General features: G+C 44.8%; 1 protein-coding gene across 5 annotated transcripts in view; it reads right to left on the bottom strand.

Moving 5' to 3' along the window:
- The window catches only part of LOC121549916 (glycogen debranching enzyme-like), a 38,965-nt gene that overhangs the window by 11,706 nt on the left and 11,892 nt on the right, over window positions 1–15,367 (bottom strand). For 4 of the 5 annotated variants that reach the window (XM_045210360.1, XM_045210361.1, XM_045210363.1 and 1 more), the window contains exons 10-21: window positions 15,065–15,252; window positions 9,544–9,667; window positions 8,912–9,075; window positions 3,193–3,294; window positions 2,840–2,995; window positions 2,328–2,478; window positions 1,992–2,116; window positions 1,556–1,668; window positions 1,248–1,382; window positions 918–1,048; window positions 509–645; window positions 44–177 (exon numbers count right to left, since the gene is read on the bottom strand). In XM_045210360.1, the coding sequence (XP_045066295.1) occupies window positions 44–177; window positions 509–645; window positions 918–1,048; window positions 1,248–1,382; window positions 1,556–1,668; window positions 1,992–2,116; window positions 2,328–2,478; window positions 2,840–2,995; window positions 3,193–3,294; window positions 8,912–9,075; window positions 9,544–9,667; window positions 15,065–15,252 (1,660 nt within the window). Of the gene's footprint in view, window positions 1–43; window positions 178–508; window positions 646–917; window positions 1,049–1,247; window positions 1,383–1,555; window positions 1,669–1,991; window positions 2,117–2,327; window positions 2,479–2,839; window positions 2,996–3,192; window positions 3,295–8,911; window positions 9,076–9,543; window positions 9,668–10,272; window positions 10,397–15,064; window positions 15,253–15,367 lie in introns of all 5 variants that reach the window. The other variant, XM_045210362.1, reaches the window with a different exon arrangement.

Genomic DNA, 15,367 nt, shown 5'->3' with positions numbered 1-15,367 from the left:
ATTTAATTAATGAATAGGAATAGCTGGTTGTTATTCAACCTACTTTGACATTTTACTGAACACAATATCCAAGGCGGTAGTATAGGCCCCAACAATGATGGAGTCGAAGTAGCATGGCACCAGGTAGCGAGGGATGTGCTTCAGATAGGTGAACATAGCCTGGAACCACTTGCCTACCTGGAGGGACAACACGAGACATCATATCATTTAACTGCAAACTCTGTTTGTCTATGGCCAGTTAGCAGGCTAAATATACTTAATCAATGCAATACAACAAGTATGAGTGGTAAGGACCTGTAAAGTTCCAATTGAAAAATGACCATGGCTCTCAGAAACCTTTGAAAGTGGACCCAAAGGACTAGACATTATCTTGACCAGGTCTGAGTGCCAAATAGCACCCTATTCCCTATTTACGGTAGTGCACTACTTTTGACCAGAGCCACGTGCACTACATAGGGAATAGGGTGCCATTTGGGATGCAGCCATTGTGAGGTTTGTCATGTCTTACCTCGCCCAGTGCTCCTCCCTTGATGACCAGCCGGTTGCTGACGTAGTCGATCATCCAATCCCCCTGTCTCAGGTTGTCACAGAAGGGGTGGCCCAGGTCGTTTTTGGGACGAATGTCCCCCATCACCGACATCAGACCTGAGAGTGTCAAAAGAGGTCTATACATCTAACAAACAAACTCATCATACATGTATACATTTATAAATTTCAATGTTTGCTAGTTTGAATGTAATTAGTCCTTAAAAAGGAGGAAGGGTAGCTTGGCAGTCCCAACTGGTAAATGGAAGATCATCGTTTTACGGTTCCCGGCACAAAACGGTTGAGCAACACTGCAATATGCAATATGCAATAGGAGTCATGGATTTCCCTGAAGCGCGACCTTCCCCCCCCCGCCCCTCCTTGTTTTGTACCTTGCAGCCCTCCATACTTGAGACTCATCCAGGAAGGGATGTTGTAGCAGCCTCCACCGTCCTCCTGCTCTTCAGCGTCACAACGGAACAGCAGCACGTTAATGTCCGCCAGGGTCACCTTGGACATAATACTGGGAGGGAGCAGACAGGTAGGAAGATTAACAGTAGGCTAGATTAACATTTACTAGTAGAAGACAGCCTATGAAAGGTCTTATAGCAGTTGCTTAATTAGTTAACATGTCTCATGTTACAATGCATGGGTCAGAGATTAGCTGAGATATGGGCTGAGATTACTCACAAAAGTAAAAAAATCATGTTGAGTATACGTACGCTGCCAGTGGAGTAGTGAGTATGGCTGGGGCGTCGTTGTCAGGCACACTGCCCGTTTTGTAATGGTCACTGAACTGGACCAGGTGTCTCCTCAGAACCCCCACCAGCTCCTGGGACTTGGGGTCCAGACTCACCCTGGGGACAAAGAACATGGGTTACAGAGTAGGAGTGCTGATTTAGGATCTGTTTTTTGCTTTTAGATCATAATACATATTGTATGGACACATGGGAGACTCCTACTCTGAGACACTTGACACATACAGCACCTGGAATAATCGCAATAGGACAGTGTGTTCTTATATTCTTACCTGAACACAATCACACTACCAGGGGTGAGGTGTTCAAATTCAATCTCCTGGACAAATTCACTGCGGCCCTTACACATGACATCAGCCTGCTTCACAATCTTGCTGTCATGTAGCTGCAAGACAGTTAGAGTAGAAATAGATTATAGACCACCAGTACCTTACAAAAGAAATAGAACTCATACACAGGTGTTTAGACTGAAGTGACCCAAGAACAAAACCTGTTTTGTGCTACACTATACTCTGTAATTTACCAAGTGTGTACAAGACTACCATAACCAATCAACAAGAAAACAAACATTGCTAACTCTGTGACCTGAGCAAATCCTGGCCCACTTCTTTCAATAGAGGGGAATGATAGACTAGAGAGATAAGCTTGTAACTCGTATTCTAAACTGGGGTGTAAAGTTGTACTCCCATGGTGCTGTTCTCGTGTTACCTGGATATGTTCTCTGATCTCTACCGTGTGGTCAGGCAGACCGTTGATGCTCTTCCTGTCTTTCTGGTACGACCCAGCGATCCTCTCCACAGTCCTGGCCTCTAGGACCACCTCCTCTATTTTACCTGCAGGAGAACACAGTCGACACTGACCTGATCTGGGTTTTCATGGAAACTACTAAGGGAAGTGATATCAGGATGATTAGTGATTGATGGTGTACTGCGGTGATACTCAATCTGGCTCCCAGAGAGCCACAGTACTGCTGGCTTTTGTCCTTTTGACTGTGGCTCTCCAGGAGTAGGACTGAGGGCCACTGGGGTCCTGTGAGTGCTGTACCTGGGATGCACATGGGGGGCACCTCCTGTCTATATTGATAGGTCTTGGGGTTCCTGAAGGCAGTGTGACACACAGCTACCACAGACTGGTGTGTGCTGGGGCAATGTCTGGTTACTGCCACTATGTCCTCATCCACCTGGTCCACATAGACCTGCAACACACACTTATTTGTTGTGTTCTTCAGTAGAAGCACTTACTCTGCAACTCTACAATTCAATATTCCCTCAAAAGTGTTTCTGCTTCTCTCAGGTTAAGTCCCTTCCTGAGGAATTCAGTTTAGTTCCCCTAGTCCAATTTCTGGATGGCCGTTTTCCATGGCCCAGATTAAGCCTGGTCCTGGACTAGAAAGCACTTTCCATAGAGATTCTGTATTGAGCATGCTTTATAGTCCAGGGTTAGGCTAAATCTGGGTCTGGGAAATCAGTCCAAAGACATATTGCTGGCTGCCCATCCGTACCCATGGCTAAGTGCCCAGTGTATGTCTCTGAGTGGATCTTAGAAGTACATCTGACCTGCGAGAAGCCCTTAGAGGACAGTTCTTCGTGTAGCTTGTTGAGGGCCAGTTTCCCGGCAATGATACCACTCTGGGAGTTCACCTCTCCTGCAGAGGAGGGCTTGGCCTCCGAGTTCCACTTGGGATAGAAGCGCTCCTCCTTCACAACAGAGATCTGCACAAGAACACACAGGAAGTTGGATACAAACTTAGAACTAAACACTGTCCGTTTCATACATTGTCAGCAGTTTCAATATAGACGAGATGAATATAGAAGAGATTTTAGCTTACAGTTTTGTATCAGAAGTGAACTCACTTTATGACATACTCACAAACACACACACTTTTGATAATCATGGCCATCTTTCCTACCTGGTGTGGTACCAGCTCGTCGTATCCTCTAGTACTTCCTGTGGCACAACAGGCCATGGAGACGATAGCAGAGCTTGGGAGGGAGTCGTACGCAGAGCGAATCTACAACACAGAAGAGGAACAGTAAATGAATAACACCATCAACACATACAGTCACAACATCGATCAACAACAACACTACTATATACATACAGTGCATTCGGAAAGTATACAGACCCCTTTACTTTTTCCAAATTTTGTTACATTACAGCCTTATTCTAAAATTGATTAAATTCAGTGTTTTCCTCATCAATCTACAAACAATACCCCAAAATGACAAAGCGAAAACAGGTTTAAAAAGAACAGAAATACCTTATTTACATAAGTATTCAGACCCTTTGCTATGAACTCGAAATTGAGCTCAGGTGCATCTGTTTCCATTGATCATCCTTGAGATGTTTCTACAACTTGATTGGAGTCCACCTGTGGTAAATTCAATTGATTGGACATGATTTGGAAAGGCACACACCTAATAATAATAATAATAATAATAATAATAATAATAATAATATGCCATTTAGCAGACGCTTTTATCCAAAGCGACTTACAGTCATGTGTGCATATATTTTTGTGTATGGGTGGTCCCGGGGATCGAACCCACTACCCTGGCGTTACAAGCGCCGTGCTCTACCAGCTGAGCTACAGAGGACCACCTGTCTATATTTACATTTTAGTCATTTAGCAGACACTCTTATCCAGAGCGACTTACAGTTAATGAGTGCATACATTTTCATACTGGCCCCCCTTGGGAAACGAACCCACAACTCTGGCGTTGCAAGTGCCATGCTCTACCAACTGAGCTATATAAGGTCCCACAGTTGACAGTGCATGTCAGAGCAAAAACCAAGCCATGAAGTCGAAGGAATTGTCAGTAGAGCTCCGAGACAGGATTGTGTCGAGGCACATATCTGGGGAAGGGTACCAAATAATGTCTGCAGCGTTGAAGGTCCCCAAGAACACAGTGGACTCCATCATTTTTAAATGGAAGAAGTTTGGAACCACCAAGACTCTTCCTAGAGCTGGCCGCCTGGCCAAACTAAGCAATCGGGGGAGAAGGGCCTTTGTCAGGGAGGTTACCAAGAACCCGATGGTCACTCTGACAGAGCTCCAGAGTTCCTCTGTGGAGATGGGAGAACCTTCCAGAAGGACAACCATCTCTGCCGCACTCCACCAATCAGGCCTTTATGGTAGAGTGGCCAGACGGATGCCACTCAATAAAAGGCAGGACAGCCCGCTTGGAGTTTGCCAAAAGGCACCTAAAGACTCTCAGACCATGAGAAACAAGATTCTCTGATTTGATGAAACCAAGATTGAACTCTTTGGCCTGAATGCCAAGCGTCACGTCTGGAGGAAACCTGGCACCATCCCTATGGTGAAGCATGGTGGTGGCAGCAACATGTTGTGGGGATGTTTTTCAGCGGCAGGGACTGGGAGACTAGTCAGGATCGAGGGAAAGATGAACGGCGCAAAGTACAGAGAGATTCTTGATGAAAACCTGCTCCAGAGCGCTCAGGACCTCAGACTGGGGCGAAGGTTCACCTTCCTACAGGACAACAACCCTGAGCACGCAGCCAAGACAATGCAGGAGTGGCTTCAGGACAAGTCTCTGAATGTCCTTGAGTGGCACAACCCGATCTAACATCTCTGGAGAGACCTGAAAATAGCTGTGCAGCGACGCTCCCCATCCAACCTGACAGAGCTTGAGAGGATCTGCAGAGAAGAATGGGAGAAACTCCCCAAATACAGGTGTGCCAAGCTTGTAGCGTCATACCCTAGAAGACTCGAGGCTGTAATCGTTGCCAAAGGTGCTTCAACAAAGTACTGAGTAAAGGGTCTGTATACTTATGTAAATGTTATATTTCAGTTTTCTATTATGGGGTATTGTGTGTAGATTGATGAGGCGGAAAAAAAACAATTTCATAAATTTTAGAATAAGGCTGTAACGTAACAAAATGTGGAAACGGTAAAGTGGTCTGAATACTTTCTGAATGCACTGTACATAGGGAACATGTACACTAGACAGTAATCTAGTTATTAGGAAAAGCTGTGAAATGGAATAAAGCATATCATATACTACGTCATGTCATAAATATCTATACTGAACAAAAATATAAAAAAACGCAGCAATTTCAAATACTTTATTTACTGAGTTACAGTTCATATAAGGAAAATCAGTCAATTGAAATCCATTCATTTGGCCCTAATCTATGGATTTCACATGACTGGGAATACAGATATGCATCTGTTGGTTAAAGATGCCTTCAAAAAAAAAGGTAGAGGCATGGATCAGAAAACCAGTCAGTATCTGGTGTGACCGCCATTTGCACTTTGCATAGAGTTGATCAGGCTGTTGATTGTGGCCTGTGGAATGTTGTCCCACTCCTCTTCAATGGCTTGCTGGATATTGGCGGGAACTGGAACACGCTGTCTAACACGTTGATCCAGAGCATCCCAAAGATGCTCAATGGGTGACATGTATGGTGAGTATGCAGGCCATGGAAGAACTGGGACATTTTCAGCTTCCTGGAATTGTGTAGAGATCCTTGCGATATGGGGCTGTGCATTATTATGCTGAAACATGAGGTGATGGCGGCGGATGAATGGCACGACAATGGGCCTCAGGATCTCGTCACGGTATCTCTGTGCATTAAAATTGGCATCAATAAAATGCAATTGTATTCGTTGTCCGTAGCTTATGCCTGCCCATACCATAACCCCACCGCCCCCATGGGGCACTCTGTTCACAAAGTTGACATCAGCAAACCGCTTGCCCACACGACGCCATACACATGGTCTGCAGTTGTGAGGCCGGTTGGACATACTGCCGAATTCTCTAAAACAACGTTGGAGGCGGCTTATGATAGAGAAATGAACATTAAATTATCTGGCAACAGCGCTGGTGGACATTACTGCAGTTAGCATGCCAATTGCATGCTCCCTCAAAACTTGAGACATCTGTGGCATTGTGTTGTGTAACAAAACTGCACATTTTAGAGTGGCCTTTTATTGTCCCCAGCACAAGGTGCACTCTGTAATGATCATGCTATCTAATCAGCTTCTTGATACGCCACACCTGTCAGGTGGATGGATTATCTTGGCAAAGGAGAAATGCTCACCAACAGGGATGTAAACAAATTTGTGCACACAATTTGAGAGAAATAAGCTTTTGTGCTTATGTAAAAAAATGTGGGTATTTCATTTCAGCTCATGAAACATGGGACAAACACTTTACATGTTGCGTTTATATTTTAGTTCAGTATAAATAGGGATGTTGACAAATCCCAGCAACATATTGTACACTATCTAATTAGGACACTCGTTGTCATGGGTAATATACAGTTGAAGTCAGAAGTTTACATACACTTAGGTTGGAGTCATTAAAACTCGTTTTTCAACCACTCCACAAATTTCTTGTTAACATTTACATTTTTACATTTTAGTCATTTAGCAGACACTCTTATCCAGAGCGACTTACAGTTAGTGCATACATTATTTTTTTTCATACCCCCTGTGGGAATCGAACCCACAACCCTGGCGTTGCAAACGCCATGATCTATCAACTGAGCTACATCCCTGCCGGCCATTCCCTCCCCTACCCTGGACGACGCTGGGCCAATTGCGCACCACCCCATGGGTCTCCCGGTCGCGGCCGGCTACGACAGAGCCTGGATTCGAACCAGGATCTCTAGTGGCCTTAGACCACTGCGCCACTCGGGAGACTCAAACTATAGTTTTGGCAAGTCGGTTAGGACATCTACTTTGTGCATCACATAAGTCATTTTTCCAACAATTGTTTACAGACAGACTATTTTACTTATAAATCACTGTATCACAATTCCAGTGGGTCAGAAGTTTACATACAGTAAGTTGACTGTGCCTTTAAACAGCTTGGGTGGCGCAGTGGTCTAAGGCAATGCATCGCAGTGCTAACTGTGCCACTAGAGATCCTGGTTCGAATCCAGGCTCTGTCGCAGCCGGCCGCGACCGGGAGACTCATGGGCGGCGCACAATTGGCACAGCGTCGTCCAGGGTAGGGGAGGGAATGGCCGGCAGGGATGTAGCTCAGTTGATAGAGCATGGTGTTTGCAACGCCAGGGTTGTGGGTTCGATTCCCACGGGGGGCCAGTATAAAAAAAATATGTATTCACTAACTGTAAGTCGCTCTGGATAAGAGCGTCTGCTAAATGACTAAAATGTAAATGTAAAATTCCAGAAAATGATGCCATGGCTTTAGAAGCTTCTGATAGGCTAATTGACATTAATTTGAGTCAATTGGAGGTGTACCTGTGGATGTATTTCAAGGCCTACCTTCAAACTCAGTGCCTCTTTGCTTGACATCATGGGAAAATCTAAAGAAATCAGCCAAGACCTCAGGAAAAAAATTTGTAGACCTCCACAAGTCTGGTTCATCCTTGGGAGCAATTTCCAAATGCCTGAAGGTACAACCTTCATCTGTACAAACAATAGTATGCAAGTATAAACACCATGGGACCACACAGCCATCATACCGCTCAGGAAGGAGGCGCATTCTGTCTCCTAGAGATTAACGTACTTTGGTGCGAAAAGTGCAAATCAATCCCAGAACAACAGCAAAGGACCTTGTGAAGATGCTGGAGGAAACAGGTACAAAAGTATCTATATCTACAGTAAAACGAGTCCTATATTGACAGAACCTGAAAGGCCGCTCAGCAAGGAAGAAGCCACTGCTCCAAAACCGCCATAAAAAAGCTAGACTACGGTTTGCAACTACACATGGGGACAAAGATCGTACTTCATGGGGACAAAGATCGTAATTTTTGGAGAAATGTCCTCTGGTCTGATGAAACAAAAATATAACTGTTTGGCCATAATGACCATCGTTATGTTTGGAGGAAAAAGGGTGTGGCTTGCAAGCCGAAGAACACCATCCCAACCGTGAAGCAAGGGGGTGGCAGCATCATGCTGTGGGGGTGCTTTGCTGCAGGAGGGACTGGTGCACTTCACAAAATAGATGGCATCATGAGGAAGGAAAATTATGTGGATATATTAAAGCAACATCTCAAGACATCAGTCAGGAAGTTAAAGCTTGGTCGCAAATGGGTCTTCCAAATGGACAAGGACCCCAAGCATACTTCCAAAGTTGTGGCAAAATGGCTTAAGGACAACAAAGTCAAGGTATTGGAGTGGCCATCACAAAGCCCTGACCTCAACCCTTTAGAAAATGTGTGGGCAGAACTGAAAAAGTGTGTGCGAGCAAGGAGGCCTACAAACCTGACTCAGTTACACCAGCTCTGTCAGGAGGAATGGGCCAAAATTCACCCAACTTATTGTGGGAAGCTTGTGGAAGGCTACCCGAAACGTTTGACCCAAGTTAAACAATTTAAAGGCAATGCTACCAAATACTAATTGAGTGTATGTAAACTTCTGACCCACTGGGAATGTGATGAAAGAAATAAAAGCTGAAATAAATCATTCCCTCTACTATTATTCTAACATTTCACATTCTTAAAATAAAGTGGTGATCCTAACTGACCTAAGACAGGGTATTTTTACTAGGATTAAATGTCAGGAATTGTGAAAAACTGAGTTTAAATGTATTTGGCTAAGGTGTATGTAAACTTCCGACTTCAACTGTACATACTGTACTCTACCTGAATAGAGGACTTGTCATGGGTAATCCCAGCTACATACTGCAAACTACCTGGACAGGGCACTCGTTGTCATGGGTAACATCCAGGAACATGGCGTGGGCGATAGAGGGCACCAGAGGTCTGATGCTGGGCTGGACGAACGAGCCCACAGGCTCTCCACCAAACCTGTAGACCAGCCTGCCCTCCTCGTGACTGTCCCCTGCACTCATAGCCTCTGAGGAAGACAGAGAGAGACAGATTATATTGTTATTGTAGAACAGGCAAATAGTTATAGCCAATATGGTCATTGCAGTCATTTATAAGAAAACAAATAACCCTGGCTGATTGAATTTGTTAATGATATCATAGTTTACTTTAAAATATTACCACCAACAGTACTTTTTAGCCAAGAGACGATCAATTGCAGATTCATTCAGTTTCCTGTGTATCAATATTTCATAAGGCATTTCATACCATGAACAAAGCCAATACCAACTTCACTAACGCATATCCATGCCACATGTTGAAGCAAAACAGAAAACATTTACTTTTCTATTTCTACCAGATGTGTAGCCTGGTCTCAGATCTGTTTGTGCTCTTGTCAACTCCATTGCTCACTGTCAAGGAGTTTGCATGATTGCACAAATAGACTGGCAGTCAGGCTATAGATTATGTGCCATTTGTGCATTTCCCAGGCTCTTACCTCTGATGAGGGAGGTAATGGCCAGTCTAGTGACAAAGACATTGTCCAGCTCCTCGCTGCCCGTGAACAGCTCAGCCACCACATACAGGTCAGGCTTCAGCTGGCGAGCTCTCTCCAGCATGTACTACATACAGCACAGGCCACCCACACCACAACACACAGGCCAGCGCCAGGGCACACAATGCAAGACAGGCATGTGGGGGAAGGGAGGAGAGAGGGTTTGGACATAGAGATGAGAAAATATAGGAGGAACAGAGGAGAGAAGGGGATTTAGAAAGAGATAGATATGAGACGAGAGAGGAGGAGAGATGTGAAGGGGTACAGACTGGGCAAGAAAGAGGGTAAATATGAAAACAACCCACACAGAGGAGAGGGGGGACATGCAAAGTGTCAATTACCATGCAATGAAAAGGTTAATGGTGGGAAAAACAGGAAAGTAGTGTTGGGAAAGGTAGTAAAGATTTTAATGAATGAAGAGATGGTGATAATGAATAATATAGTTATATTTCAGGGTTTGGGATTTGTAAAAAAAAAATGTGAACAGGATAAGTATGATGAAAATGTCAGATTCAAAGTAAGCCCATGGTAGAAGAGTGGAATAAGATGATCGAAAGAAAGAAAGAAAGAAAACAGAAAAGACAAAGACACATATTTAGTGTCATGCTCAGTCAGAACAACGCATCAGTCCAGTTCGCACAGTCCTACAGTGCAACAGGGCAGTAGCAGTACCTCTGACCAGACTGGTAATCCCCAGGCGGTTTACAAACACATTGTCAATCAGCTCGCTGCCCGTAAAGAGTTCAGCTATCACATAGAGGTTAGGTCTGACCGCCCTGGCTGTTGTCAGCATCGCCTACAGAGCACAAGGTAACACTTTACTTAAGAGTGGTGACATGTAGCATTCATAAAGCCTTTATATGCATGATGAAAAGTGTCATAATTTCCTACACAATAACATTATATAAATATGCAAACATTTCAAAAAACCTTTTTTTGCTTTGTCATTATTTGGTATTGTGTGTAGATTGATGAGAAGAAATACATTTTTAATCAATTTTAGAATAAGGCTGTAACGTAACAAAATGTGGAAAAAGTCAAGGGGTCTGAATACTTTCTGAATGTACTGTATACACGAGGGCAGGAACAGCAAATAGAATCACACATTCTGAGACTAGAAAACTTTCTGAAGAGATTTTAAAGTTTTGCCCTGAGCAATAAAAAGAGGATAGTAGCTATGTTTTTTTCTCGACATTTAGAAAGTTTGCATAGAAAATATACTGAACAAAAATATAAAGGCAATATGCAACAATTTCACTGATTTAAAGTTCATATAAGGAAATCAGTCAATTGAAATAAATTCATTAGGCCCTAATCTATAGATTTCACATGACTGAGTAGGGGCGCAGCCATTACAGACAGAAATACTCCTCAGTTTCATCAGCTGTCCGGGTGGCTGGTCTCAGACAATCCCGATGGTGAAGAAGCCGGATGTGGAGGTCCTGGGCTGGCGTGGTTACACGTTATCTGCGGTTGGGGGGCCGGTTGGACGTACTGCCAAATTCTCTAAAATGACGTTGGAGGCAGCTTATCGTAGAGAAAGAAACATTCTATTCTCTGGCAACAGCTCATGAAACATGGGACCAACACTTTACATGTTGCGTTTATATTTTTGTTCAGTATAGATGCGACAATTTCCTGCTAGGGTGAATTTCCATTTAACTAATCTTGTGTGGATAAAAACAGCTGGACATAATGACGTCACACCTAAAAAAAAAAACATTTTAACAAAACCCTAGTGTCGAATAAAAACTTGAGTGGTTAAAGTGTTTCCATTACCCATTTAGGCAGATTGTGCATTAAAAAATTGCCGACAGCCTGAATGTCCTCCCACCTATTTATTTTATGTCTCAGGTAGCACGCAAAAGCCAGCATGGATAGAATGCAACATTATTTTTATAGCCTAGTTGAAAAATTTGATTTTGCATGCAGCTGACATTTAGAATGAAATGTGCAGTGGAGCTTTATAGTTACGTGGTGACATCACCTGCTCCGCGTACCTTCAAAATGATTCAGCAATCATCATTTATCCGAAAAACAGTTTCCATCATCATTTGTCACAATAAAGCTAGACAAAAGAGAAATCCACCCTTATCGAACGGATAAAAATGTTGTCGATCTTTAGAAAATGTATCTTAGATCTACCGTTTCCACTATACAATTTTTGGCCGACATTGCTTTTATCGAATAAACATGGGTCAATGGAAACCTGCCTATTGTTGACTTAAGAAAAACACATACTCTATCGATCTCTCTATATCTATATACACTGCTCAAAAAAATAAAGGGAACACTAAAATAACACATCCTAGATCTGAATGAAATAATCTTATTAAATACTTTTTTCTTTACATAGTTGAATGTGCTGACAACAAAATCACACAAAAATTATCAATGGAAATCAAATGTATCAACCCATGGAGGTCTGGATTTGGAGTCACCCTCAAAATTAAAGTGGAAAACCACACTACAGGCTGATCCAACTTTGATGTAATGTCCTTAAAACAAGTCAAAATGAGGCTCAGTAGTGTGTGTGGCCTCCACGTGCCTGTATGACCTCCCTACAACGCCTGGGCATGCTCCTGATGAGGTGGCGAATGGTCTCCTGAGGGATCTCCTCCCAGACCTGGACTAAAGCATCCGCCAACTCCTGGACAGTCTGTGGTGCAATGTGGCGTTGGTGGATGGAGCGAGACATGATGTCCCAGATGTGCTCAATTGGATTCAGGTCTGGGGAACGGGCGGGCCAGTCCATAGCATCAATGCCTTCCTCTTGCAGGAACTGCTGACATACTCCAGCCACATGAGGTCTAGCATGGTCTTGCATTAGGAGGAACCCAGGGCCAACCGCACCAGCATATGGTCTCACAAGGGGTCTGAGGATCTCATCTCGGTACCTAATGGCAGTCAGGCTACCTCTGGCGAGCACATGGAGGAATGCCACCCCACACCATGACTGACCCACCGCCAAACCGGTCATGCTGGAGGATGTTGCAGGCAGCAGAACGTTCTCCACGGCGTCTCCAGACTCTGTCACGTCTGTCACGTGCTCAGTGTGAACCTGCTTTCATCTGTGAAGAGCACAGGGCGCCAGTGGCGAATTTGCCAATCTTGGTGTTCTCTGGCAAATGCCAAACGTCCTGCACGGTGTTGGGCTGTAAGCACAACCCCCACCTGTGGACGTCGGGCCCTCATACCACCCTCATGGAGTCTGTTTCTGACCGTTTGAGCAGACACATGCACATTTGTGGCCTGCTGGAGGTCATTTTGCAGGGCTCTGGCAGTGCTCCTCCTGCTCCTCCTTGCACAAAGGCGGAGGTAGAGGTCCTGCTGCTGGGTTGTTGCCCTCCTACGGCCTCCTCCACGTCTCCTGATGTACTGGTCTGTCTCCTGGTAGCGCCTCCATGCTCTGGACACTACGCTGACAGACACAGCAAACCTTCTTGCCACAGCTCGCATTGATGTGCCATCCTGGATGAGCTGCACTACCTGAGCTACTTGTGTGGGTTGTAGACTCCGTCTCATGCTACCACTAGAGTGAAAGCACCGCCAGCATTCAAAAGTGACCAAAACATCAGCCAGGAAGCATAGGAACTGAGAAGTGGTCTGTGGTCACCACCTGCAAAACCAGTCCTTTATTGGGGGTGTCTTGCTAATTGCCTATAATTTCCACCTGTTGTCTATTCCATTTGCACAACAGCATGTGAAATTTATTGTCAATCAGTGTTGCTTCTTAAGTGGACAGTTTGATTTCACAGAAGTGTGATTGACTTGGAGTTACATTGTGTTGTTTAAGTGTTCCCTTTATTTTTTTGAGCAGTGTATATGACTTTCAATGTCGCACCGTCATAGGATGCCACCTTTCCAACGAGTCAGTTGGTCAAATTTCTGCCCTGCTAGAGCTGCCGCGGTCAACTGCAAGTGCTGTTATTGTTAAGTGGAAAGTCTAGGAGCAACAACGGCTCAGCCGCAAAGTGGTAGGCCACACAAGCTCACAGAACGGGAACGCCGAGTGCTGAAGCGCGTAAAAATATTCTGTCCTTGGATGAAACACTCACTACCGAGTTCAAAACTGCCTCAGGAAGCAACGTCAGTACAATAACTGTTAGTCTGGAGCTTCATGAAATGGGTTTCCATGGCCGAGCAGCCGCACACAAGCCTAAGATCACCATGCGCAATACCAAGCGTCGGCTGGAGTGGTGTAAAGCTCGCCGCCATTGGACTCTGGAGCAGTGGAAACGCGTTCTCTGGAGTGATGAATCATGCTTCACCATCTGGCAGGCCGACGGACAAATCTGTATTTGGCGGATTCCAGGAGAACGCTACCTGCCCAAATGCATAGTGCCAAGTTTGGTAAGAGGAGGAATAATGGTCTGGGGCTGTTTTTCATGGTTCGGCCTAGGCCCCTTAGTTCCAGTAAAGGGACATCTTAACGCTACAGCATACAATGACATTCTAGACGATTCTGTGCTTCCAACTTTGTGGCAACAGTTTAGGGAAGGCCCTTTCCTGTTCCAGCATGACAATGCCCCCGTGTACAAAGCAGGGTCCATACAGAAATGGTTTGTCGAGATCGGTGTGGAAGAACTTGACTGGCCTTCACAGAGCCCTGATCAACCCCATCGAACACCTTTGGGATGAATTGGAACGCCGACTGCGAGCCAGGCCTAACTGCCCAACATCAGTGCTCGACCTCACTAATGCTCGACCTCACTAATGCTCTTGTGGCTGAATGGAAGCAAGTCCCAGCAGCAATGTTCCAACATCTAGTGGAAAGCCTTCCCAGAAGAGTGGAGGCTGTTATAGCAGCAAAGGGGGGACCAACTCCATATTAATGCCCATGATTTTGGAATGAGATGTTCGACGAGCAGGTGTCCACATACACTACATGACCAAGGGTGCGTTGTTAAATTGCCTCCAGTGTGTCAGAGCGCGCTCTGGGTCATTCGTAAATTCAGAGCGTTGTCAGATTGTCTGTTCGTAAATTCAGAGCGTTTCAATCTCAGAGCATTCAGAGTGCACACTGGACGATCTGGCCAAGGAGTAGAGTTTATCCAAGCGTTCTGACTTCACAATGGCAGTCAAGCACCCAAGCTAACTGGCTAAAGTTGGCTAGCTTGCTAGACACAAATGAGAGAACACCTCACTCTGACCATTTTACTTGTCCTTGCAGACCTGGCTAGATAGTTTATGTTTTATAAAGCGTTAGTGACTAACTGTGCTGCTGGCAACAATTTCACTTTTTTTGCCGGTGTTTACTGACACCGGTCATATTCAGCGGGTGTTGCTCGTTCGTAAATTCATCAGTTATTCTGCGCTCTGGTACTCTCAGACGAGAGTGCTCTGAAATCGGAGCAGATAGCCAAAGTGAATTTACGAACGCACCCTAAGAGTATCACTGAAAATATTCACCAGGATATGTAGCTATGAATGGTGCATCTACAGTCAGATCAGCATACTGTACCTCGGCCACATGTAGAGGAGTGGAGTGACAGTTGTCCAAGCGCACACCCGCAAAGTGTTTAGCTGTGATCTCTGTGTACTTCTTCATGTGGGCCCACAGGTAGGGGCAGTCCTCTGGTTTCTCACCGTAACGCAGCTTCACACTGTCTCCCCAGCAGATCAGCTCTCTCCTCAGGTACACGTTAGAGCCTAGAGGCAGGGACGACACAGGGGAGTTACACACCATCACACTAGTCAGGTTGAAATCAATGATATCTAAACCTTATATTAAAAATAGTCACATTTCTCAGGGAAAAGTACGTCT

This window comes from Coregonus clupeaformis, chromosome 34, assembly GCF_020615455.1.
Source record: "Coregonus clupeaformis isolate EN_2021a chromosome 34, ASM2061545v1, whole genome shotgun sequence".
In the NCBI taxonomy this organism is placed as follows: Eukaryota; Metazoa; Chordata; class Actinopteri; order Salmoniformes; family Salmonidae; genus Coregonus; species Coregonus clupeaformis.
The sequence above is the reverse complement of the archived record's forward strand: the minus strand, read 5'-3'. Positions and strand labels throughout refer to the sequence as shown.